This window comes from Dasypus novemcinctus, chromosome 8 (assembly GCF_030445035.2).
Source record: "Dasypus novemcinctus isolate mDasNov1 chromosome 8, mDasNov1.1.hap2, whole genome shotgun sequence".
Classification (NCBI taxonomy): domain Eukaryota; kingdom Metazoa; phylum Chordata; class Mammalia; order Cingulata; family Dasypodidae; genus Dasypus; species Dasypus novemcinctus.
Window position 1 is genome coordinate 83639062 of NC_080680.1, and position 27370 is coordinate 83666431.

General features: G+C 45.0%; 1 protein-coding gene, 1 long non-coding RNA gene and 1 pseudogene across 8 annotated transcripts in view; 2 read left to right on the top strand and 1 right to left on the bottom strand.

The window, feature by feature from the left end:
- Window positions 1-27370, top strand: part of LOC101437252 (stimulated by retinoic acid gene 6 protein-like) — an 87560-nt gene that overhangs the window by 45984 nt on the left and 14206 nt on the right. For 6 of the 7 annotated variants that reach the window (XR_188147.3, XM_004457232.5, XM_071216870.1 and 3 more), the window contains 8 exons: window positions 7341-7441; window positions 10130-10260; window positions 15654-15774; window positions 17699-17744; window positions 19285-19413; window positions 20457-20527; window positions 21374-21485; window positions 23407-23560. Coding sequence is in view for 6 of the 7 variants with exons in the window: in XM_004457232.5 (XP_004457289.2) it covers window positions 7341-7441; window positions 10130-10260; window positions 15654-15774; window positions 17699-17744; window positions 19285-19413; window positions 20457-20527; window positions 21374-21485; window positions 23407-23560 (865 nt within the window). In the remaining variant the exon portion in view is untranslated. The remainder of the gene's footprint in view (window positions 1-7340; window positions 7442-10129; window positions 10261-15653; window positions 15775-17698; window positions 17745-19284; window positions 19414-20456; window positions 20528-21373; window positions 21486-23406; window positions 23561-27370) is intronic. The other variant, XM_071216871.1, reaches the window with a different exon arrangement.
- On the bottom strand, window positions 511-3922 carry LOC139439509 (uncharacterized). The gene is made up of 2 exons (XR_011649432.1): window positions 3514-3922; window positions 511-2095 (listed from the first exon to the last, which is right to left on the bottom strand). It is a non-coding gene; the product is annotated as an uncharacterized lncRNA (long non-coding RNA).
- LOC131279480 (ubiquitin carboxyl-terminal hydrolase BAP1 pseudogene) lies at window positions 3941-6044 on the top strand (annotated as a pseudogene).

Here is a 27370-nt window from a genome sequence, read left to right on the forward strand (position 1 = left end):
GACACTGTCTTTTAGGGAAGTAAAAAGGAAGTAACAATGGAGTTGAGGTCTGTTGGAAGATTTGGAGATAAGTAGACAAAGAGAGGAATAAAGAGCATCCAGGGAAAGGGGAAAGCACAGGCAAAGGCTCTGTGGAGGGAGGGGGAACAGTGAGTTGGAAGACCTGAGAAGGCCAGCCAGGCAGTGTGAAGTTTTGTCTTGATCCTAAACACAGTAGGATGTCATTGACGTGTTTATAGCAAGAGGGTCATCTGATTTATGTTTTTTAAAACTTTATTTCAACTTCAAAAAATAACAGGCAAAAAGCAGCTCCATGGAATATCACCTTGGATCATCCTGTCCAGGCACATTCATCCTATCCAATCTCTGAAACAGAATCAACTGTTTCTCCAGGGTTCTGAAAGCAAACAAATGAGCAGAGACTAGTCAAATAACAAAAAGAAAAAAAAGCTTGATCATTGTATTAGTCAGCCAAAAGGGTGCTGATGTAAAATACCAGAAATTGGTTGGTTTTTATAAAGGGCATTTATTTGGGGTAGGAGCTTACAGATACCAGGCCATAAAGCATAAGTTACTTTCCTCACCAAAGTCTAATTTCACATGTTGGAGCAAGATGGCTGCCGATGTCAGCTAGGGTTCAGGCTTCCTGGGTTCCTCCCTTCCAGGGTCTTCTCTCCAAGTTCAAGTTCCCTTTCTTCCCAGGGCTTGCATCTTCCTAGGCTCAGGGTCCCTCACCTTCTGGGGCTGGCTTTTCTTTCCTCTGTGCGCTTACTTCCCAGGCCCCAACTTAAGGCTTTAGCATTAAACTGCAACATAAAAACTCCAACATGCAAAACCCTGTCCTTTGTCAACTCTGTCCTTTGCCATGTTTTTTAATCTGTGAACTCAACACCCTACTGACATCGGCAAACCAAAGCCCTGATCATAACTTAATCACACCCAGGTACAGAGCAGATTACAAGCATAATCCAATAGACATCTTTGGAATTCATAATCATATCAAACTGCTACAATCATAGTCACATCTTATAAAACTACACCCCATATTCTATTTTTAACCTTAGCATTGATATAGTCCTTTGCCATCACTACAAAATTACTGCAATATTATTGTCAACTATAGTCTGTAAGTTACATTTGTTGTATTTTTTCCCATATGTCACTATATTCTTAACACCTTGAAATAGATGAACATTCTTGTATTTGTATTAACCAGTGTATTAGTCAAAGTCCTCTGGAGATCAGAATCAACAGAGGTATCTGTCAATAGTATGAGATTTTATAAGAGTCTCTTATGTGACGGTGGGCTTGCACAAGTCCAGGTTCCGCAGGCAGGCTGCAAACTAGGGGCTCCAATGAAAGTCCAATGAAGGTCCTTGATGAGTGCCCAGGAGATGTTGGATGGCCAAAGAAAGCAGAAATCACTTCCCCTTTTAAGGCATTCAACTGATTGGATAAAACATAATTCATTGCTGATGACCATCTCCCTGGCTGATTATAGATGTAATCAGCCATCTATGAGAAACTCACTGATGATTAAAGCTCATAAATGTCTTTGTATTACAAATAGGCCAGTGCTTGCCTGGCCAAACAATTTAGCACAATTACCTGGCTGAATTGCACATTAGCCCAACCATCATAACCACAATCCTCACCTACCACTGAGATTACTATATTATACAGTCCCTAGATTATCCTGTCTTTCAATTAACATTAACCTCTGTAGACTACCCTTTCAGCCACAATAACATTTATAAACCAGCAGTGTTACACTCACTATATTGTGTTACCATTGACTCTATGCATTTCTCCATATTTACAATCTCCCTTCTTAAACATTCTATGTACATTCAGCATCAGCCCTCCCTTTTCAAACCCACATTTTGTCTCCTACTAATGTGTATCATATATAGTTTAACACCGTTAAGTTTACTCATAGTTTTATAGATGTGTGTGTTAAGGATCACTCTTTTTACAGTGCCATATGTAGTTCAGGTTGGAGACAGGCAAGAGAGGGACAGAAAGTCCAATCAAGAGACTGCTGCAGTGGTCCAGGTGAGAGGTGATCTAGCTGCTCTGAGATGATGGTGGTCACCTGGAGATGGTCAGGAGATAAAAACAATAGGACTTGGTGAGGAGATTAGGGAGTGCGAGAGGTCAATGGCGATTCTGGGGTTTCTGGCACAACAGGAAGGATAGTGGTGCCTGTCATTCACTAGTTGAGAAAGTTAGAAAAGTGGGATTGGGATGGAGGAAGAAAGAAAGCAGGGAGGGAAATGATGAGTTCCATTGTAGACACATCAAAGCCTTCAAAAGAGAAGAAATGTCACCTCTGTGGTTGGACACGCAGTTCTGGAGTTCACAGGCAATTTCTGGGCTGGAGATTGAAGTGAGTGAGTCTTCTGCATGTAGAAGGTCATTAAGAGCAAGGGAAGGGCTGAGGTCACCAAGGAAGAGCGAGAAGAGGAAGGGCCCGAGGGTGAGATGCCACTGGAAGTTAGGGATTCTGCATTCCTGGTGATTCCAGGGTTCCCTGGGCACTGATTCTCTTCACCAGTTCTGCTACTCAGGTGCCAGGAGGGAGGGAGTTGATGAAGAGGTGGACAAGATGTCTGTGTGCAGATCTCGATAGGAGAGATGGAAGGAGCAAGGGAAGAGCAAGCCTTACGGAACACCTGCAAAGGCCAGGCACCATCACATAAAACTCACCTTTCCCCAAACTGGCATTTGCTACCAAATTCCCCTGCAATTCTTCTTGTGGGGTAGCCATAACCCCTTTTCTGCTAAACCCAGTTGAAGCATTCCAACACTCTCCTTACTGATACGCTGGCCGTATTTGGAGTGATTGACAGTGTTCTTTCCAGCTCCATGACACTTCATACCCAGATTTTCTCCTTCTCAGTCTTCAGAGTGGGCTCTTCTTTCTTCAGCCATTCTCCATGTTGATGTTCCTTCCCCAGGCAGGCTCCTTCCCCAGCTCATGGCTCTTCTAACTGTCCTCCCTTCCTGGATTTGATCTCTCATGACCTCCTTGCCTCCAGCTCTCAGGTCTGCTTCTCAGGTCCAGGCTTCTCTTCAGAGCTCTGGAGGCCTCCTGGACACCTCTGCCTGGAGGACGCACAGGCCCTTTAATTCCACATGACCACCTGAGTGTCTCTCACAGAAATGATTCTCTTGTGGTCCCAATGTCAGGATGAGTTACCACTAATTAGCCAGCTGCCCAATCAAGAAACCTGGGCACATAATTTTTCTCCTCTGTATTTTTACCCCCACATCCAGTCAGTCATCTGTCCTGCAGATTTCACCGTGTGAATACCTCCCTGGTCGATCCTCCTCTCTCCATTCCCCCTACCACTTCCCAGTATGGGCCTCTTCCTCTCTCCCACAGGCCTCTGCTCTAGCCTACTAGTTGCTCCCCTTAACTCCACTCTTTCCCACTCAGACCCATCCACACCAGCCACCACAATGGTCTGATGACATGCAAACCTCATCAGGTACCCCTGCCTCACTTACCGCCATTCCGTGGTGCCCATCAATCAGAGGATGAAGTGGAAGCTCAGTAACAGCTTGAAGCTACTGTCTGCCTCTCCAGTATCATCTTCCCCATCTCTGTTTTGCATGCTACACTTTAATATTATTTTTCTAAGGAGGAAGCTACTTGGTTTTTTTCATAGTCTGATGTATCAGTTGCCACACTATCAAATTCTTTCAGTCACTTCTATTTAGAGAAGCAAACTGACTTATCTCTATATACTTGTTCACCTGATGAGACAATAAAAACCGGTAACTTTAACTGAGGGCATATTATATCACAAACACCACCAGGCTCTTCATAATAATTTTCTCATTAAATCTTCTCAAAAAATCATTGGGGGCATCCGCGGAAGACGAACCCTGGGCGGGACCGTCGCGCTTTGATGACGTGTGCCGCCGGCGCGGCGGGTGACGCGGCGGGGCCCGATGTCTGCGTGTGGAATTGAGGGGCCCCGAGGGCGGCGGTGGGGCGGGAGGGCCTGGACTTGGCACTGAGGTGTCTTAATGTGGAAAGATGAATGCTGGCTGGCTGCAGCTGGAGAGTGACCGGGGTCTTTTCACTCTTCTGGTGAAAGATTTTGGAGTTAAAGGGGTTCAGGTGAAGGAGGTATATGACCTTCAGAGCAAAATGCCAGGATTCTGTATATGGATTCATCTTCCTGCTCAAATGGATTGAAAAGCGCTGGTTGGTTGCAAGCTGATCCCCAACTCTAGTGCCACTCTTACCCCGCTGAGCGTGCTCCTGAATTGCAGCATTGTGGACCTGGGGCCCGCGCTGAGTCACGTGAGCATGAAGGAATTCACCAAAGGCTTCAGTCCTGAGAGCAAAGGATGTGCAATTGGCAATGCCCCAGACTTGGCCAAGGCACATAATAGCCATGTCAGGCCCGAGCCGCACCACCTCCCCGGGAAGCAGAATGGCCTTAGTGTAGTATGGACCATGGAGGCCTTTCACCTTGTCAGCTATGTGCCAATCACAGGCTGGCTCTTCGAGCTGGATGGACTGAAGTTCTACCCCATTGATCATGGGCCTTGCAGGGCGGATGAGGAGTGGACAGACAAGGTTTGGCGGGTTATCACGGAGCGTATCAGCCTCACCACTGCAGGGGAGTCTGACCACGACATCCGCTTCAACCTGATGGCAGTCGTGCTGGACCGCAGGATCAAGTATGAGGCCAGGCTGCATGTGCTAAAGGTGAACCGTCAGACGGTGCTGGAGGCCCTGCAGCAGCTGATTAGGGTAACGCAGCTGAAACTGATTCAGACCCTTAAGTCTCAAGAGTCACAGCTGCCTGAGGAGTCCAAGACAGCCAGCAGCAAAACCCCTTGGCACTGGAGGCAAGCAGGGCCCCTGCAGCCTCCGAGGGCACCCACACAGATGGCATGGAGAAGGGGGCTGGCTCATGCCCACCAGCCCTGACTCACAGCCCTCCCAATGCAGGAGGAAGAAGACCTGGCAGCAGGCATGGGCTACAGCAAAGTCCCAGTCCGCCCACCCCAGCAGTACTCAGACGACAAGGATGTCTATGAGGACAATGAGGAGGCGGATGTGCAGAACACCAACTCTGCCATCAGATACAAGTGGAAGGAGTCAGGAAAGCCAGGGTCCTCGAGTGGCACCGCAGATGGGCAGCTGTCAGTGCTGCAACCCAACCATCAATATTCTGCTGAGAAGCTCAAAGAGAGTCAGAAAGACTTCTCAATTCCTCCATCCATCAAGACCAGCAGCGGAGCCGGGAGTCTGGCTGTGGCAGTGACCACACACTCACAGCCCTCACCCACCCCAAGCAGTGAGAGCATGGACACAGCCTCTGAGATCGGCAGTGCTTTCAACATGCGACTGTGCTTACCTATTCACTCGGCCAACCCCACACAGCCTTCCAGCCTTGTCACCTCCCACATATCTAAGTTGCTTTTTGGCGAGGATGATAGCTTACTGCATGTTGACTGCATATGCTACAACCGCACTGTACGTGACTTGGGTCCTGTCATCAGCACAGGCCTGCTGCATCTGGCTGAAGATGGTGTGCTGAGTCCCCTGGCACTGACAGAGGGTGTGAAGGGTTCCTCACCTACCATCAGACCAAGCCAAGGCAACCAGGGGTCCAGCAGCCCAGAGGATAAAGGTGTCTGAAGCAGTGGACAGCAGAGAGAAGACTGGACTGACCAGGCCTGGTGAGCCTGTAAGTGGGGAGAAGTACTCACCCAAGGACTACTGGCACTGCTAAAGTGTGTGGAGGCTGAGATTGCAAACTATGAAGCCTGCCTCAAGGAAGAGGTGGAGAAACAGGAGAAGTTCAAGATTGATGACCAGAGAAGGACCCATATCTACGATGAGTTCATCTGCACCTTCATCTCCATCTTCATCTCAGGAAGGCATGCTGGCCAACCTGGTGGAGCAGAACATCTCGGTGCGGTGGTGCCTGGGGGTCAGCATTGGCTGACTCCACAAGCAGCAGAAGCCTGATTGATAGAAATGCTCACGCCCCTACAAGGCCAAGTGCCAGTGAGGACCACTAGCCTTGACTCTGCAGCCTGCTTTTGCCATGTGGCCCTCACTGGGGTCCCCCTTCTCTGCCCTCCTCCCCTTTTCCCAGTATTACTGAATAGTTCAGCTAGAGAACCCAGGCCCTGGGAGTGGGAGCTGGGCTGGGGATTCCCTGCATTGCACCCCGGGGCAGGGGTGGTCAGCCCTTAGTGCTGACAGCTGGAGCTGAGGCACAGCAATGTGCTGCAGCTACGTCCACAGCCGGCTGTGGAGCAACAGAACCTGGCCCTTATGCCTTGGGAAGCAGAATATATTTTATCTACAAGGGACATCTGTTTTACTGGGCTCCAATCCATCTTGCCACCACCGTGTTGACATAGCTGGGAATGTTTCCCTCCTAGCCCGTCATCCTACTGGGCCCAGGTCCCTGCTTCATGCTAGGGTCATGACTGCAGGGTCCCGGTTGGGGCCTGGGTAGGCACTGGGCCCTGCTGCTCTCACCCTAGCTGCCAGACTGTTCCCATCGTGAAGAAGCCACAACTACTCTTCATTCCTCCTGCGAGAGCTCCAAACTCAGGGACCCAGCTGTTGGGCTAGACTGGGAGTGGGGGTCCCAGCGGGGGGTGGGACGAGCAGCCTGCAGGGTCCCCTGGCCTGAACAGAGAGAAGTGTTTGTGCTGTTTCCAGGTGGGCTCATTGAGACTGCTCTCTGTAGCAGGGCTGGGGACTCTTTGCTTTCAGTGTTGTGGCTCTGGCTGTAGGACTGCCTGGGGCTCAGAAGAGCCTCTGCCCAGGCCCTCACTCCATATTAGCACATCTCCCTCTTATTAGGAATAGCAGAGACAGGCTGCTTGCAGGAAGCTGGCACCACTCAGTTCTCCCTGCCATAACAGCTTCCTCAGCTTCTGCAGGGTGGGGGACAGACCAGAATTGAGACAACCAGTGGGAGCCCCCATGTCCCCAGAGGGGTCACGGGTCCAGCACTCCCTCTGGAGCTCGGACACCACCCAGCCCCATGACCTCTGCCAGATGGTTTTGAAGGTGACCCAAGCGGACCCCTTATCTCTGTGTATAGTGATTGGGGGGCAGGGCTGGTGATTTCTTGACACAAATCTAGAGAGAGACTAGATTTGAAACCAGAACACAAAGGGAAGCTCGGGGCAAAGCATTCTGGGAGCTCAAGTGTACCCCCAGGCTGCTCCCTCTCCCTGGGCTTTGGGGAGTTGAAGACATTCTGTGTTCACTGCCCCCACCTTCCTTTCCTGAGGCTGTGCTAAGATGCGCTTATCCACTTACCTCTCATCTTCTCATCCTGTAGCTTCTCATCATCTTGGTCCTGTCCTTCCTCCAACTGCGAGAGCATCGTAGGCAGAGAGATGACACTTCTCACCTGCTGGGGAACCACTTTGGAATCATCGTGTGAGTTGTTCCTGGATCTACTCCTACAGCTCGGGGTAACTTCTGGTTGGATCAACATCAGTTGTAAGGCCAGGAGTGTTCCCAGGACCCTCCTCCCCACCTACCTTTACCCCACATGGACAGTCTGCCCCTTCCTGCCCCACGTCAACCAAAGCTCTGAGTTCAGAGTTGGCTTCAAGTGATTGCACTGTCTGCATCCAGGGCAGCTCTGCAATGCTCAAAACACCACAGGGAGACTTGGATGCCTGGGGGAAAGGCTTCCTACAGTCAGGATGATGGCACCTCTGAGGCTGGAGGGAGAGAGTTCCTCATCACTGGAGACAGCAGGGCTGAGGACTCTTCTTGTTGTGACGGTGTCATGAGCATGTACCAGGAGGTCCTGCTGGACTGGAGGTGCTTTGCAGACCTTTCTATCTCTGCTATTTTGAGTCTCTGCATTCCCTTCTAGACCTTATCACATTTTTCCTTGAGTGATAATTTTTCACATTGGTGCCTCATCCCCTAATAAAAATAAAATAATAATAATGCAGCTAATATCTATGGCATACCTTCTATGAGCCAGGCACTGAACCCTTTTCTTTGCTTACATATTTTGTTGAATCATCTTGCTAGCCTAGCTTGGTGGAGGTAATAGATGAGCAAACTCAGACTCAGAGAGATTAAGTGACTTGCCCAAGACAAGACAGGTAACAAGTGACAGGAAGTTTAATGGAAATTGGTTCAATTTTCTCTCTGATCCCCTCACTGTCATAACCTGAGCAAGGTCAAGCTGTGGACATGCCGAAGTCTCAGATATGGGCTCTGGAGTAGGGAGAGGAGGCCAAGATGTCAGGACCAATTGTAGGGGTGACCTGGGAGGCAGGTGGGAGAAGTCCAACCATGGTGTCCAGGGACCCTCAGTGCTGGCTCAGAGCAGCAGCTGGACTCAATCTGGATACCACTCACTGGTGCAGACAGAGCTCCTCTGCCAGGTCCAAGCTGCATTGGTTGGGGCACAGGGAAAACCTGGGCCAGGTGGGTAAGAAGTTCTTCAGACTCTGTCCTAGGCATCTGGTCGGTAGAGCCTGGAACAGGTTTTCAGAAGAAGTAGGAGTTCCTTATCTACCACACTAAACTGCTTTGCATTAACTGAGCAATGGCACAACTGACTTGTTTCCTGGCCACTTTTCCATTAAAATCCCTGCTTCTCTCAAAAGTTGTGGACCACCGTCTTCAACAATTAATAACCCCTCACAGATGCGTGACACTCCTCAGTTTATAAAGCAGTACCTCGTTTGTCATCTGAATGGCTTTGTGATATGAGAAGAGTTGGGGGTGCCATCTCTACTTTAAAGATGGGGTAACTGAATTTCATAAAGCTCTTAAGTATACTGCTGGGGATTTGACTAGAATTCAACACATTTCGGCAAAAGGCATTTCCATAAATGTGCCTTGTGCACCTCTTCTTTGTAAAGCCTCTGCTGCCCTCAGGAGGTGTTGTGGACTGAACAAGCCATCACACAGGTAGGTGCTGTGACAGGCGCCTGAATTTAGTGCCATCAGATGGTGTGTGAGTGCTCAGAGAGACACATTGGAAGAGGTGCTGCTCAAGCTGAGCCTCGAAGGTGAAGAAGAATGAGCCAAGTGGCACAGGAAGGGAGGCTGAGACCTCTCCCCCCACCCCCCGAGGTCCTCCCTGTAATGCTGGCTCTCCCTACCCCTGCCATCCTGCTTTCTCTTTAAAGCCCAGCTCTACAGCTCTCCTTGGTAAAGTCTTTCCTCTTCTCTTAAATGCAATTATTTACTCTGAACTAGTCAAACCTCTTTCTGTTTCATGAAACAGATATCTGCTCCAGCTTGCTGACATAAAAGGAAAAAAAAAGGATTTTTTTTTGTAAAGTTACAGAGATTTGCTAAAAACTGTCAGTGCAACTGTGAACTGGAGATTTTGAAATGGGTATGTGTAGGCCATTGACTCTTTTCCTCCCTTTATGCCTCTCTGTGTCTCTGGAACCCCTCAACACCATTTTTCCATTTTTCTCTTTGTCACCTGAATTTACCATCTGATTTAGGATGTTTCCCTCTGACCTTAGCTGGCCTCTAGCACTGACTCTGATCCCAACTTGACATTAATTTCCAGAACAGAACTTTCTAACTGGCTCAGGTCCTCTGGGACACAAACCCAAAATAGCAGAACAAGTGTATGTTTGGTCCTTCCCAAGTCTAGTGGTCACCCATAATTCAATCAGCTGGGACTAGGAAGTAGTGACCACATGGTATCAATAGAGCCAGGAATACCCAGATCTTCATCAGGGATATTGGAGGGACATTCTCAAATGGTATCTGGGTGCAAAGCAGACTACTCCAAACCTGTGCAGGACCTGCTCCTTGCTCTGGACTCTCAAGGCATACTGCTAGTGCCTCCCATGGATGGAACTCATCCTGATGTCATCTTTACTTTAGTCATTGCCTGTGCCACTAGTAGACTTAGAGCTCATTGAAGACAGGCATTTTGCCTTCCGCACTTTGGTACCCTGAAACATGCCTAGCCCAGACCCTCACATAGAAGGCATCAGACAATGCCAGATGAACGAAAATATTCAAGACCCAGTAATCCCTCTGCCAAGAGGGATGACTACTTTGGAGGTGAACTGTGGGAATGTCTCAGAGATCCCTTCTGGTCTCACAAGATGTTTCACTTTCCCACAGGCCTCTGGACTTTGTCGGCAATTTTAGTAACCGGTGGTCCTATGGAATCGCCTTTGGAGCCACAGCCAATAAGGTCATGTTCTTGTTCGCAGAAGGCTACCAGCCCCTGCATTTCCCGCAGTGGGCCCAAGGTACAAGGGGTGCTGCTCCCCTGCTGGGAGTTTTGCCAAGGGAATTCTTGTTCTCAGGGCCTCCATAGCAGGACTTCTCTTGGATCAGGGAATAGATTTTGTGAACTGTGATTGTTCTTTCCAATCTGCTCTACTTCCAAGGTCAATGCTTAGCCCACAAAGTTTCAAAGTCTGTTTGGGGGCTTTTTCCCATGTAGATGCAGAGGTGCTTAGGATATGGTAGAACACAGGCTTGCAAAGTAGGTTTCCATCACTCACCCCCCAAAAGCTCTTCTGAGTCTGTAACCATGGTGGCCTTCTTGATATCACTAAGGCCTAGAATTCCTCCACAAAGAACAACCTTCCTTTTTTGGCCATCTGCCTGATGCTTCTTCTTTCCCCATGCCTCATGTTCTTCCTGAATTAGGAACTCGAATCCACAGGCTCAACCATCTCTTACACAATGACTCCCATGCCTCTCTGTGCAGACTAGATTTTTCTCATGGGGTCCAAGCCTGTAATGATCCCAACCCCTCATTAGTCATGAAGGAAATGCAACTTAGAATCACAATGATATGCTACCACATGCCTCTTAGAAGTAATACAATTTGATAAGTTTTGACATATGCTTATACCTGTGAAATCACCATCAGAATCAAGATAATGAAGATGAGCATAACCCAAAAAGTGTCCTTTATTTTCTTTGTAATCCCTCTTTCCCATTCCTTTCCTGTCACTACCCCAGGCAATACCCGATCCACTTATTTGCATTTTTCTGAATTTTATAAAAATGGGTTTGCACAGAATGTTAGTTTTTGGTCTCTTCTCTTTCACTTAATAGTTATTTTGAAATTCCTACATGTTGTAGTGGGTAACTGTAGTTCAATCCTTCCTATTGCTGTGCAGCTTCTATTTATGGATAAACATAGTTTGTTTATGAATTCACCTGTTGATGGGCATTTCACTGGCTTCCACCTTTTTGCTATTGCAAATAAAGCTGCTATGAACACTTGCTTGTAGACTTTGTATGGACAAATGCTTTCATTTATCTTGAGTAAATACATTGAGTGGAATGACTGGATCATATGTCAATCATATTTTTTAAGAAATTCTCAAACTGTTTTACAAATTGGTTGTAACATTTTAGATTCCCACCAAGCAGGGTATGAGAGTTCCATTTCTCCATATCCTTGTCAACATTTGGTATGACCAGTCCTTTGAATTTTAGCCATTCTAAGAGGTATGTACTGGTGTCTCATTGTGCTTTTAATTTGCATTTCCATAGTGGCTTATGATTTGAGCATATTTCATGTGCTTATTTGCCACTCTTTAAAAATTGTTTTTTTTCCTTATAGAATTTTACATTTTTAATATATTCTGGATACAAGTCTTTTATCAGAAACACAATTTGCAAATAGTTTCTCCCAGTCTGTGGCTCTATTTTCATTTTCTCGAGTGTCTCTTTTTAAGAACTAAAATTTATAATTTTTATGAAGTCCAATTATTAATTTTTTCATTATGGATCACCCTTTTGATGTCATATATAATTTTTTAGTCTAAGCTAAATTTTCTCCTATATTTTAAAGAACTTTATTGTTTTATGTTGTGTATTTTGGCCTATGATAAATTTTAATTCATTTTTGCATATAGTGCAAGGTCTGAATTAAAGTTCTTTTTTTTTTGCATTTGGATATCCAATCCAGTATTCTATCAGTATTTGTTACAAAAGACTATCTTTTGTCCATTGAATTGCTTTTGCACCTTTGTCAAAAATCAGTTGGTCATGTATGTGTGGGTGTGTATTTCAGGATTCTCCATTCTGTCCCATTGATATATTTGTTTATGTTTGCACCAATACCATGCTGTCTTTTTTATTTTTAAATTTTTAGCAAAAATTTTTATTGCCTTTTTTTAAAAGATACATAGATCACACAAAATGTTACATTAAAAAATATAAGAGGTTCCCATATACCCCACTTCCCTCACCACCACCCCCTCCTCCCACATCAACAACCTCTTTCATCAGTGTGACACATTCATTGCATTTGGTGAATGCATATAGCTTTATAATAAATTTTGAAATCAGGTATGTGTTAGGCCTCTCACTATAATCTTCTCTTGCAAAGTTGTTATGTCTATGCTAGGTCTTCTGCATTTCTGTATGAATTTTAGAATAAACTTGTCATTTTCTGAAACAAAAATGTGGGGATTTTAATTGGCATTGCATGGAATATGTAGATCAATTTGTGGATAATTGGCATCTTAGCCAAGTGAGCATTCTGACCCATGGACATAATATATTGGTCCATTTATTTTGATTTCCTGTAATATATCTCCACAACATTTTGACATTTTCAGTGGACAGGTCTTTCACATCCTTTGTCATAATTATGCCAATTTCAAATTTTTAGTTTAGTATTCAATTTTTCACTACGAATAGATCAAACTTGCTAAATTCAGTTATTTGCTCTATAAACTTTTTGAAGATTCTATAGGATTTTCTGTATAAATAATCATGTCATTTATGAGTATATTTTTATTTCTTCCTTTCCAATCTGGACACCTTCTATTTTCTTTTCTTGTCCAATTGCATAGGCTAGAACCCCCAACACAGTATTGAATGGAAATGATGAGATAAATACTTGTCTTGTTCCTGATCTTAGGGGTTAAGCTTAGTTTTTTTCAAAACACAGATTTTGAGCAATTTATGTTGTGTCTTGGCAAAATTTTTTCATATTTCCTGTTCTTGGGGTGTATTGATATTCTTGAATCTGTATATGAATTTATACATTTTATTGAATTTGTAAAAATTTTGGCCATTATTTATTTTTTCTGCACCCCACTCTACAGAGACTATAATTACGTGTGTAGTAGATCACTTGATGTTGTCCCACAGCTAGGTCACTGATGATCTGTTCACTTTTTAAAATTTTCTGTTTTTTCTGTTTCATTTTGGATAGTTTATATTCTACAATATCTAATTTGCCATAAATTTCATCTAATAAACTTTTCCTTTCACACATTGTAGTTTTCAGCTCTAAATTTTGATGTTATTATTTATATTGGTTATTCTCTACTTAAATTTTTGAACATATGGAATACAATTATAATAGAGGTTTTCATCCTCTTGTCTGCTAATTTTTACATGTATGTCATTTCTGATCAATTGATTAATTATTCTCCTCATTAAGGGTCATATTTTCCTCCTTCTTTGCATGCCTGGTAGTTTTTTACTTGAGGCCAGAAGTAAATTTTACCTTGTTGGGTGTGGGATGGTTTCACATTCCTACCATTATTGCTGACTTTCCAGAACTTACTAAGATCTGCTTACACTCAGGTCTGAATTGAGGGCTTCAGTACTTCACTCAGTTCCAGCTGCTGATTCAGCTTAAATTTCCATTGGCTACCTGCTGGCAACTTGGGGTTCTTCTGTTCTTGAACCTTAAGACACCCTATTGCCTTCCCTCTACTTCCTTTTACTCAAATGCTGATATTGACTAGGTCTTGTTAGACATTTTCATAGGTGTTATCTGTGGGTTCTTGGTATTGTCTTCCTAGTTCTGTTTTCTTCTTTGGGGGAATTCAGGGAGTTTAAAAAATTATGCTGCAACAGCTGCTCTTCTTGCAGCAATGACTTCTTTGGATTGTTTTTTTTTTTTTTTCATTTTTTACTTCTCTCCCCTTCCCTGCCCCTCCCCCAGTTGTCTGCTTTCTGTGTCCATTTGCTTTGTGTTTTTCTGTGTCCGCTTGTATTCTTGTCAGCGGCACCCAGAATCTGTGTCTCATTTTTGTTGCGTCATCTTGCTGCATCAGCTCTCCATGTGTGCAGTGCCATTCCTGGGTAGACTGCGCTTTTTTCATGGTGGGCAGCTCTCCTTATGGGGTGCACTCTTTGCACATGGGGCTCCCCTACACAGGGGACACCTTTGCATGGCATGGCACTCCTTACGCGCATCAGCACTGCACATGGGCCAGCTCATCACACAGGTCAGGAGGCCCTGGGTTTGAACCTTGGACCTCGCATGTGGTAGGTGGATGCCCTATCTGTTGGGCCAAATCCGCTTCCCCTTTGAATTGTTTTTACCTTCCCTTCATCCATAACTCACAACGGCACAAATACTGACTTGTCACAACCAGCTCTCTCCTATCCCTTGGGTGAGGAATGCCCTTCCTTTCCCTTCTCTCTGTCTTACAAATTGCTGCTTATACTTCCTGGCCTTGCTAAATGTCACCATTTCCAGGAAGCCTTCTCAGATACGTGTTGCAGCAAGATCAGTGGCTCTCTGTTCTGTGTTCCCACAGCAGGTAGAATATGCCTCAGTTACAGCACATATTTCACCACCTAGCATCCTGCCTGTTTATCTACTGAACTGTAACCACCTCATTGCAAGAACTATCTTCATTCCTTCTGTGTCCTTGGTGCCTGGCCCAGGACCTAGTTCAGAGTAAGGTTCATCTTGAATGATCAGATTTACTAGATCCTGATAGTCCATCTCAGAGTGAGTTAGTGGCAGAATTACTATTTTTTTTAAAATTAAAAAAAAAAAATCTTTTCCCTCCCCCCCCACACCCCAGTTGTCTGCTCTCTGTGTCCATTCGCTGTGTGCTCTTCTGTGACTGCTTCTATCCTTATCAGCGGGCACCAGGATTCTGTTTCTTTTTTTTGTTGTGTCATCTTGTGTCAGCTCTCCATGTGTGCGGCGCCATTCTTGGGCAGGCTGCACTTTCTTTCACGCTGGGCGGCTCTCCTTACGGGGTGCACTCCTTACGCGTGGGGCTGCCCTACGCAGGGGACACCCCTGCGTGGCACAGCACTCCTCGCGCGCATCAGCACTGCGCATGGACCAACTCCACACAGGTCAAGGAGGTCCGGGGTTTGAACCACGGACCTCCCATGTGGTAAGTGGATACCCTATCCATTGGGCCAAGTCCACTTCTCCAGAATTACTATTATTATTGTCTTATGTTTTTCAAAAGTAGTTTATACTTTATAAGAGGCTATTGCACATATCATAGTTACCTCTCCTTTGTGTTGCTGTGGTCCATTTGCTAAGTTAGTTAAGAACTTTTCTCTGTGCAATTTTTATTTGTTTCTTTGCTTTTATGGTTGTCTCCACCCATCAAATTGTGAGCTAATCAAATATAAGAACCAAATCCTAATCATCTTCATAACCCCAGTAGTCAGACTTGTTCTTGGCATTGCATAGATACTCAGGGAAAGTCTGATTTGTGCCTGGATCAGAGAAAGACAAGATTTATTATTCCGATTTGTGCTAAACTGTGAATTTTACACTCAGCCATTGGGTCCCAAGAACCCTGACTGAAAGTTAGCTTGAAGCCCCACATCTTCTCTAGGACTCCCCTGAATCCAGGTGAGAAGAGGGACTCAAGCTTCTCTTGTCCTGTCTCCCCAGCCTTTGTGCTTCTGATTGGAGGCTTCGAAGTTGGTCTAGCCCACTTTCCCTTCTTCGCCTGCCTCTCTTCGCAGTTCCGGCTGGTTAGTGCCATCCTTGGTTTCAGCTACTCTCTGATTTGGTAAGACGGACCCTGGCTGCCTGCACTCCTGTGAATGCTTTGGGTTTGAGTGAACTGTGAGCTAAGGGCTGAGAATGACCCAAGAGCTCCCCTAACAGGGCACTGTATTAGTCAGGGTTCTCCAGGGAAACAGACCCATCGGGATGGGTGTGTGTGTGTGCGCGTGTGTGAAATGTAAATGTGAGATTTATTCTAGGAATTGGCTCATGCAATTACAGCAATTGACCAGTCCAAATTCCATAGGGCAGGCTATAAGCTGGGAGCTCTGATCAGCGTTTGGATTTCCTCAGGTAAAGCTGGCTGAAGTAGAGATAGACATTCTTCTTCCTGACTGCTGAAATCCTCAGTTCTCCCTTCAAGGCCTTCTGAAAACAATCTCCTCAGTTGATTGTAGATGTAATCAGTCCTAGATGCAATCAACTGATATTTTAAATCCTCAAAGCACTCTCACAGTAACAAATCAGGCCAGTGCTGGCTCAACTGCACAACTGCACACCATAAGCCAGCCAGGTTGACACATGAGCTGAACCATTACTGGCAACCCTGCATCAAAGGGGAGACTGAGGCTCAGGATGGGAGTGGGGGACTTGTCCAAGGTCCATAATGGCTCCTTTCCTGGGACTGCACTTGCAGCTTCAGAAGGTCTGGCCACCTTCCAGTCTGCTTCACAGGCGGCCTCTCTTAGTTTGACTCTTCCTAGAAGTTGGGGAATTAGAAAATTCATTTCTGTAAACTGTGGAGAGTCCCACAGTGGGAAGCAGGAGGGCCATCTGGATGCTTCTGCTCACCACTGTCCAGGTTTCCCTCGGGAGCCCAGGACCACTTTTTGAGCCTTAGAGTGGCATTTAGTGTCCTCACGGTCTGTTCCCACCCAGCACACATGCCCCCTCCTGTCGTAAGAGACCCCACATTCATCCTTCCTCTCACTTAGCCAATCCTTCTATTACGTCCCCACCTGACCCAGGGAATACTGCAAAGCAAGACGGAGACTCATGGAGCATGTGCCCCGGCTCTTTTTCTCTATGTTGTGAGTCTCTATATGACCATCTTTCTCACACCATGGAAAGATAAATATATGCTCATGTGTCCTGTACCATCCACGGACTGCTCCTCTTGACCTTCATGCCGAGTTCTGTGTCCTCAGGACCTGACCCCACATCTGGCACAGAGCTGGTCTGAGGCATAGTTGTTGATGAACAATTAATTGAACTTTCTACTCTCTATCAGGGATGAAGGATAGTTGGCTTTCAACCAATTTACATGCCAATGGCTACAATTCCAAAGGTCCTAAATGGTGTGCTTTTGAAAATTTACAAGAGAGCACATCCAGATTTAGGAGTGGAGTAAGCTCATCTCTCAGCTGCTGATAGGTTTTGTAAGCTGGAGAGAAAACGGTGGTGGGACTGGCTCACAGCATGTGCCCTGAGAGTGTGACCCACGTGTGACCATCACCAGGAATGTGTGAGGAGAGAAGGGACAGGCATTGAGGCTCTTTATTCAGAGCAGGGTCTATAGAGACGGTTTGTAGGGGCAGAGTCAGGAGACCTGAGTCTGCCAGTGCCTTGCTGTGTGGCTCTGGATGCATCCCTTCCCCTCTCTGAACTCCCAGCCCCATACCTGAGCCTTGAGGGGTCAGGAGAAGGGGTCTCTTAGGGTCCCTCCTGCTCTGCTCTCTGTGGATTCCGAGATTGTGTCCTGAAAGAGGGCTCGTAAATGAAGTAAGTGTGCACCTGCTTAGGCACAAGCAGGGCCTGTGGTCTGGGTGGGATGTACACTGAGGCCTGGGAACCTGCCCTCTCAAGAGGGCCAGGGATGGGGTGAGGGTACCTCCCAGCTGGTGGGTTCTGTGCCATTGTCACAAGGCAGATCTGGGGCTGTGCTGGGAGGACACCCAGGTGCCCTAAGCCCTGTTTCTGTTCTGCAGGTTTGTTGTCACCCTCCTTCATGTTGTTGAGTGTCCCCATGGGCAGGTGAGTCCAGACTGCACCATTTTTGGGGTGTTCAGTTGCTATCATCTTTGCCAACTTGATGTGTGACCTTGGACAAGCCTTTGTCCTCTCTGGGCCTGAGCTTCCTCATCTGTAAAACAAAACAAGGGGAGTTGAAGCCATTTGTGATGGCTTAATTTTGTTTAGTCCCCTTTTTTTTTTTATCAAGGTGCTCATCCACAGCTGGGGCTTCACTGATTTGATCTTGTCAACAGCCCTGCATGGTGAAACCTATTTTAGAGGTGAGGAAACTGAGGCCCAAGTATATTAAGGAACTCTTAAGAAGCTCAAAGGCAGGAAGTAAGGCCAGGTGTGTGTCTCCAAAGCCCATTTCTTTCACAGTGCCTGAATTTCTCTGTCTATGAATGGGAGACTCTGACTTGATGAACCCCAGGCAGCTTTGCCATGCGTTGTTCTTCTTGGGGTAGGGGGAACAAGGCCAACTTCTTTATCTCTTTATCCTAGAAAGGGGAATGCCACACTTCACCTGCTCTTGAAGTGTTACTAGGTGGGTCAGGGACACAGGGACATAGGGGCCAGGAGCCCACCAGAGACTTTCCAAAGTCTTTCCAGGCTATAATACCTGTTGAGAAACAGAGGGGTGTGATGGAGAGAAGTATGGTGGGGACTGACAGAAGGTAAGCTTGGAGGCCAGGCCTTCCCTGCACTTCTGCATTGGATTGAGGGGTCCTGCAAGCCTGGACGTGGGGCAGGCCCTCCTACCTGGATCGCAGGCCTGAGACCCCAGCTCTGCATGTTCATTCTTTGGAGACTTAGAGCTCCCTTTGTATTCCAGGGGCTCTTTTTTTAAAAAAAATTGGAAAGAGCCATGCCTAACGGGGGGAGAGGCTCAACCTGACTACTGCATTCAAGTCACCACCGTTTACCAAGGCCTGCACACGCCAGGTGGGGTACTGGGCACCACAGCTCCTCATGATGACTTTGAAGATGGTGTGTTGGTGCTCTCCCTATTTCACTCTAAGGAAACTGAGGTCCTGGGGAATAATATGACTTAAGAATTAAAAATTATGGGGGTGGGATCCAGCCTAATAAAGATTTGGTTTCATATATTCAAAAATATTTACGTGCTGTTATTATAAAAATGAGACATTGGAAAGAGCTTAAGAGATCAACAATTAGAGGAAAGAAAATAAATTCTGATTCATCCAAATAGTATACTAATTTGCAGCATGAAAACTGACATTACAAATAATTTCTAACCATGTGGGAAAATGTTTATGATAACGTGAAAAAGACGCAGACCTCTATCTTTGGTAAAACCTCTATTGGTCATAGACATAGATGAAATACACTGAAATACAGACAGAGGCTGCGTCTAAGCCATAAGTTTACCCTGGGGACGAAGTTGGAGGGAGGACAAAATCCCCCTTATTTCACCCACACGTCACATCATCAAATCCTGACTTGAACCTGTGGAGGCAGATTGCGGCAGATTGCGTCGCGGCTTCTCCAGGTGGCCCTGCCCGGCCGGAGCCGCACCTGTGCTCTGCTTCCCTTGCAGTTCCTGGGGAGGTTCGAGGCGATCGTGTTCTACTGGCCCTCCCTGCTGTGCCTTGCCTTCCTGCTGGGCCGCTTCCTGCACATGCTTGTCAAGTCCCTGAGGGTCCACCTGGGCTGGGAGCTGCAGGCCGTGAGTACCAAGTGCCAAGCACTATGTGTGCACGGACAGGGGCGATCCTCACCTCAACCCCGAGTGCTGGGAACTCCTCTTGCTTCCCACACTCTGGGTTAGGAACCTGGAGCCCAGAGACCTAAGGTGGATCGCAGAAAGTGGTGAGGAGCTTTTCCCCCAATACAAAAGTTTATCTAAATATATATGAATTCTTTATGGATAAAAGGCCATTCTGGGTGCCTTAACTAATGATTGGAGAAAAGAAAAGGGAAAAATCCCTCATTTTAATGTTAACAGCTCTTGCTTATTGAGAACTTGCCGTGGCAGGCCTGTGCAGGGGCTTTATAGATATGGTTTTATTTAATCCGCTCAGTTACTTTCAGATGTGTGTATGATTAGTTTTTCTATTTACCTATCAGTGGCCTGGGGCAGAAGATGTAACTTGCCTGAGGCACATGGTTTGTAAGTAGCCAATCAGGAGTCTAATCAGATCTTTTGTCCTCCATTTGAGATCTTAATATATAAGATTTTATCTTATAACATGTAAAAGTCACACATTCTTATCTAGGTAGCAAGATAGATAGATGACTTGTGAAAAGATCATTGTACCAGAAAACATTTCCAAACAAAGTTTCCTATTTTTTTTTTTAATGCTAAAAATATAAGAAATGAGCGAAGAAATCGCTCTTCATAAAAAGTAAAACTGCTGGGATCTTGGTTGCATCAGTATTGAAATAACAGCTTGGACCGTAATGGGAAGTCACTAAATTCCAAAGGGGAAAAAAGTCTCCAGTACACAATGACTGCACAGTCAGTAAATAGAAGAGTCGTGGAAGGCCAGACCTCAGACATTTCAGAAAGTGAATACTTGGTGGTCAGGAAGCTGGACCTGCCTCTCACTCTCTCCAGGAAGTGACAGGAGCCTGGGAATGGCTAACACAGAAGGGCTTCTCATACCCAAATTCCACTCCTGTCAGGGTTGTGGCTCTAGCCCCTTCTCAGGGAACTAAACCTTCCCAGGACTCCCCGGGTTAAAGCCTACATCTCCCCCTTCCTCCCAGGAAGCAACGCCTTTCCTGGAAGTTCACCAGGCCGAGCACGTCAAACAGCTCCTGAGGAAGGGCCCTCTGCAGTAAGTCGCAGCTACCTTCCCTCACCTCAGCGCTGCCGGGCCCCAGGAGCCCTGGCTGCCCCTGCGGTGACTGCCGGGCATTAGGAGAGTCAGGACCTTTCATTTGCTCCTGGCTCAAACTGGCTGAAAGCAAAAGAGGACATTTACGGGTTCCTGTAACCGAAATGTTTAAAGCTAGTTCTCTTTCAGGCACAGCTGAGTTCCAGGGCTTGAGCGATGTTGACGGGAGTAGGTCTCTGTCCCAGTCTCCTCTGAGCTCTGCTTTCCTCTGCATCGGCCTCACCCTTAGGTGGCTTCCTCCACATGACAGCCTCCCGAATCTCTCAGCTTTTACCCTCCTGGCTTCCCAGGGAGGAAAGTGAACTTTCTTCTCAAATATTCAAAGAGAAGTTCCAGGAATGCATTCCATTGGTCGGACCTGGAACCAGTTACTGTGGCCAGGGCCTGACTGGCTAGGTCTGAGTCACAGGCTCACCTCTAGGCCAGGTTAGGAATGTAATCCTAACCAACGTGCACGAAATTCCAGCTTGTGTCACATCGCACGCAGCCTTCCCAAAGCCCCACCCCGTATTTCCCCTCTCATCTATTTACTCTGAAGTTTCCCTGGGCACTCGTAGCTGTAAGAGAGGTTTGGATGTCTAGTCTTTTGGGTTGGAGATTTGCTACACCAGAGAAAACGAATCTCTCTTCTTAAAACAAAGGGAAGAATAAAAGTAGGAAACTACCAGTGCTCTTTCTCTATACTAAACCCTGAGATGAAGAGGAGGAATTGATATTATAATCAGATGGATTGGCATTGTTTACCTACTACAGCCTCTCCCTCTTCTTGTGTTTCTTCATTTCCAGGGAGAAAAAAAAGTCTTGGTTCCAAACCAGGATTTACGAGTGGGATCCCTGCTTCCAGTTCCCAAGCAGAATGATTGGGACCACCGTGTTGGCTTTCATCTGCCTGTATCTAGTAAGTAGCTCTGAGAAAATTCTTTTCTGATCCAGAAATAGGGCAGGATTGTGTGGGGGATTCTGGAGCCTTTTGTGCTGGAAATGTGTTCCTTAAAAGCTGGGTAACATCAAATCTCTGTAAATCAAAGTAGGATGCTCTGGGCCCAGAATCTGAGCCCAAGGACACTTTGACTCCTGTGGTGACTATTACTAGTAAAAATAATCCACAAAAAATAAAACTGATAATGGTTAAAACTGCCCATGGGAAAACTTATTATTAATTAAAAATGGATGGAAGAAAAAGATTTTTGAAAACATTTTGATAAATTGACTCAGGAAAGGTGACTTCATAGAAATAAGGCTCTCCAAAGACAACTTACAATAGGAAAATCTATAGTCTGTAAATTATGATGTGGACTAAATAAATGAAGTGATCCACATAAAAATGTATGATCCTGATATAAAAGACCTCAGTGGATTACAAGTAAAAGTGGATGGACTAGAATTGGCTTTCTGTGCTAGTTCTTAAAAATAAGTCAAGGATTTAAAATGTCTTACTGAAGTCAGCTTAGGAAAATACTTTTTCAAGAAACATTTATGATATTGACATAACGTGATTTCAATGTTTTATTAAGCACAGAATCAAGACATTTTAGTGGTAAAAAGTTCTCTTAGGTAAAATGGCTAGGTCAGAATAGTAGGGTTAAATAAAAACAAAGGGATAAAAACAGCAAGGTCAAATTCTCTTTTTCTCATTTAAAATATACTAGAAAGATGCCTATTCAAGTTAATCCTATGGTTATATTTTGAAGCGGATGTATTATTTAGGTCATGCTTGATATAAAAGAAGCCTCAACATTTCAGTGGCTTACCACTTTTTTTCACCCATATAGCAGGGCTTGTTGGGTGTCCCAGGTGTGAGGTTAGCACTCCTCACGGTGGTCATTCAGGAACACAGAATTCCTCCATTCTGTGCCTTCCCCTTCCCCAAGGACCGCAGCACCATCTGCATTCATTCAGTAAAGGGGAAAGAACAGGAGAAATGCATATGGAAGGTTTATGTGGGCAGTACCTGCATTTGGTAACAGTCCTTCCATTGGCAAGAATCCAGTCATGTGACTACACGTAATGCAAGGGAGGCTGGGAAATGTAGTCTAGTCTTTGTCCAAAGAAGGAAAAATGGATTTTGTGGACAACTAGTTTTCTGCAGCAGTTAATAATCATTTGGACTATTCTCAAATCTTTACTTAGTATTGATTGTAGGCTAAGCATTGTGCTCAGAGCTGGAGAGGGACAGGGAGCTGACTCAGCAAAGTCTTGGCCTGGGAGACACCCAGAGTATAAGAGAGGAAAGACATGTATGAAGTACCTGTCATTCTAAGGGAGGAAAAGGACAAGGTGGAAGTATTCTGGACGTTCAGCTTACTGTTCTCGAGTGGGAAGCTGCCCAATCAGGATAGCATCTGAGCTCCACTATCAGAGTTAAACAAGATGTAGTTGACGGAGAAAGATGGCAGCCGGAATTATGGAAACACTGGCATGAGGAGAGGAGGGTGAGGAAGTATGAGATCCGTAGAGGAAGCAGTACCTGCTCCAATTCACCTATTGCCCAAGATGTGTGGAGGGCATTAATGGGAGATATGGCTGGAATCATTGCCAAAGCTTACTTGATGTTAGTCTTTCATCTGACTCAGATTTCAATGAGCAGTTGTGAGACCTGGTCTTGTACACTGTGGAGGGAAGAACAGAGTTGGGGCATGACTTCTGTCTCCAAAGAACTCACAGTCCTGCTCACCTTGGGATAGCCAGTGACCAGAGACAATTCAGAGGAGTTTCCAATACCAGGGAGACACTGACTTCTGAACCACAGAGACCCATATATTATTCATATGGTGAACTGGAGACAGGTGAACCCTTAGAACCTTTTCCTGTGTTTCCAGTTTATTGTCATTGAGTTCTGCATGTTCATGGATGTGAGAGATGAGCTGGATGTGTTGGAGGGCAAGTTAGAGAGCTACGTCATCTCCACGAACGAGACAGGAGCTCTGATCCCATTCATCCTGCAAGTGAAAGAACTGATCAGTGTCACCAAAGGTAAAGCCATCCTGTCACCACTTTTCCTGTTACTTGTGTGGGAAACAAAGAGGGAGTTGGTGGCAGGTACACTTCTGTAGCAATTATTGCTGCTTATATAGATGTTTGCTGCTGAGGTCACTTGTCTTGGAGAAAAATGAGTTACAACTCATTCTTGCTGCCCCAGCCTGCCAAGAAACACAAAGGAGTCAAGACTCAGGCTTCTGTTAAATCTTTTTTTTTTTTAAGATTTATTTAGTTAGTTAGTTCCCCCCTTTCTCCTTCACCTCCCACCCTCCTGTTTTTTTCTGTCTGTATCCATTTGCTATGTGGTCTTCTGTATCTATTTCTCTGTTGGTCTTCTCTTCTTATTTTTTCTCCTCTAGGCTTCCCCAGGATTCGATCCTGGGGACCTCTAATTTTTAGAGAGATTCCCTGTTAGCTTTGCCACCTCAGTTCCTAGTTTCTGCTGTGCTTTACCTTGCCTCTCCCCTTCATCTCTCTTTTTGTTTCATCATCATCTTGCTGAGTGACTCACTTGCATGGGCTCACCACGTGGGCACTAGCTTGCTGCGCGGGCACTGGCTCACCACGAAGGCATGCTTTTTCTTCTTCTTTTTCACCATCAGGCCCCAGGGATCCAACCTGGGTCCTCCCATACAGTAGGTGGAAGCCCTATCACTTGAGCCCTTCTGCTTCCTATTCTGTTAAATCTTATTCAGGACTGAACTGAAATTGGCAACATGCCTGAGAATTTTCTTAAATAGCCTATTTTGTTTCAATACCAGTGAGAAGAGTAAAAATTATCCTAGATTTTTTTAATTTTGAAAGAAATGAAACACTAAACCCCGACTTTTCTTTAAGGTGATATGAAAAGTTTATTTATATTTTTAAAATATTCCTGAAAATCACTTATATGTTAAAATGGCATCTTTCTTTGGAAATGACATGTTTTAGTGATAAATCCATTGCCCATGGAGGAGTGCTCTTTGCTCTCCCCTATAGTGTGGACACTAGAGTAGATGTCAGGAGAAACTGTGTGTCCTCGACAAGTCAGGTCCCCACTTTGGGCCTTAGTTTCCTTATCTGTAAAATCGGTCTAGATTAGGGATGCTAAGTGGTTTCCAAAGTCCTTGCAGCTCTGACGGTTGATAGCTCTAGTACCAAAATATTTCTTTAACCATGGAATAGGTGATGCAAATGGATTTTTTTTTTTTTTTTTTTTTGCTTAAGGCTCACAAGTTAGCCTAATTTTTAAAAAAAGGGAGCAGCTTTAGGATGAATCATTTGAGTGAAATTCTTTCACATGTGTATATGTCTTGGGAAGTTAGCTTTTATATGAATGGAGTGGGAGGTACTGCTCCTTCCATATTACCAGAGTTTAGAACATTTTTATTGCTCTTTAGTACATGTTTGTGTTGAGTCTGATGAGTCCTGAAATATAGCACCCAAAGAGCAAATTCTAATCTTTAGTCTCAATAATATCCAATCATTTCAAGTTTGCATCTTTGAAAATCTCTATTTCCATCTCTGTTCTTGGCAAATTTTCTAAGCGAATCTCAGTTTCTTGGTCCGAGTGAATTGTAAATATATCACAATATTCCCTTGTGTTTCATCCCCTCTGTGGTTTATTTCTTGCAAGTACAGCCATTTTGAGAATCAAAAAATAAAACTTCCCCCATATTCTGTTCCTCTTTCCCCTTTAATCCAGCTGCCCTCTTGCCAAGAGAGACTCTTCAGGCTGAACATGCCTCATGTCTGTGTGGAATAGGAGGCATTAAATGAAAGATGTGCAGTCGGGTTGTGCTGCTGAAACACGTCTGCACTCACTCCTCTTGGGCTCAGCATCCTCTCTTCCTTTCCTCCCATAGCAGTCTTCCCCCTACTTGCCCTGAATTGGGACTGATGGGCTGTTCACCATGCTCTTCGCACTTGTCAGAATTTGGGGCTCTAGCATTTGCCTAGTCCTGGTTATCCTAGGACAAAGACATATCTGAAACAGATTATTTTCCTATTTTAACAGGTTTATTGAGGTGTAAATCACATACTATAAATTGACCTACCTAAAATGTAAAATCCAGTGGATTTTTAGTATATTCACAGAGTTTGGCTTTCATCAGTACAATCAACTTCAGAACATTTTATGGCCCTAATTAGAAACCCCACACCAATTAGCAGTCAGGCACCTTTGTCCTTTAGTGTTCCAATCTAGCTGTAGACAACTGCAAAAATAATTTGTATCTCTATAGTTTCTCCTATTCTGGGCATCTCATATAAAAGAATCATATAATATGTAGTCCTTTGTGCCTGACTTCTTTCACTTAGCATATTGCTTTCTGGGTTTATCCGTGTTGCAGCCTGGCCCAGTATTTCATTTCTTTTTTTTTCATTAACAACAGTTTTTTAGAGGAGATGAGGTTTATAAAAATTCACGCAGAAAGTACAGCATTCCTATAAACACCCCTCTCACCCATACAGTTTTCTCTAGCATTTACATTTCAGATAGAATGGTGCTTTTGTTACAATTGATGAAACAATATTATTAGAATTATACTATTAATTTTATCCCTCTGTGTACATTAGGGTTCACTTTATGCGTTGTATATTTCTAAAGTGTTTTTTTTTAACGTGGGTAACTTACATACAACATAAATTTCCCTTTTTATCCCTTATTTAAATAGACGATTGAGTGGTATTAATTACAATCCCAAATTTCTGCTCCTTCACCATCAATCATTGCCCAGATTTTTCCATCACCCCAAACAGAAACACTGTACCATTTAAATATTAACTCCCTGTATTAGTCAAAGGGGTGCTGATGCAAAATACCCAGAAATCTGCTGGGTGTTATAAAGGGTATTTATTTGGGGTAGGTGCTTACCAGGCCATAAAGCATAAGTTTCTTCCCTCACCAAAGTCTATTTGGAGCGAGATGGCTGCCTACATCTGCGAGGGTTCAGGCTGCCTGGGTTCCCATATTCCTGGGGCTTGCTTTACTCTGGCTTCAAGGTTCCTTCCTTCCTGGGGCTGACTTCTCTTTCCTTTGTGTGCTGACTTCCCAGGGCTCCAGTTTAAGTCTTCAGCATCAAACTCCAACATCAGAACTCTAACATCAGAAACCCCCACATCAGAAGCTCCAACTCTATCCTTTGCCACGCCTTTTATCTGTGACTCCCCACCCACCAAAGGGTGGAGACTCAATGCCTTAATGACGTGACCCAATTAAAGCCCTAATCATAACTCAGTCATGCCCAGTACTAGATCATATTACAAACATAATCCAATATCTATTTTTGGAATTCATAACTATATAGTTAATTCATAACTATATCAAACTATATCACACTCTACCTTCTGAATTCCAAAATAACATTACAATATTCAAATAAACCTTAAATTAGTAACAATGCAAGTACTAAATAATATCACAATCAAATTAAAGAAATACAGTTCGTCTTGGGGCAAAATCCAGTCTACTATAGACCTCTGAAACTTACAAAACAATTTTTCTGTTTCCAGTACACAAATGGACAGACATAGGATAAACATTTTCATTACAGTAAGGAGAAATTGGGAGAGAAACATGAGTCGCCTGTCCTGTACATTTCAGTAAACCTGCAGGGCATCCTTCATTGGATTTCAAAGTCTGAGAGTCATTCTTAAGAAGATGGTTTCTTCTCCTTGGGGCCATATGGGCACTCACTCTTTCCACAGTCTTGCCCAATGGCCATTTTCTTGGTTCCACTCTCATCAAGCGCCTGGGTGTTGACCAAGCTCCAGACCTCTCCCTCCAAGAGTGTTGGGGTGATTGCCACACCTTACCCAAACTTT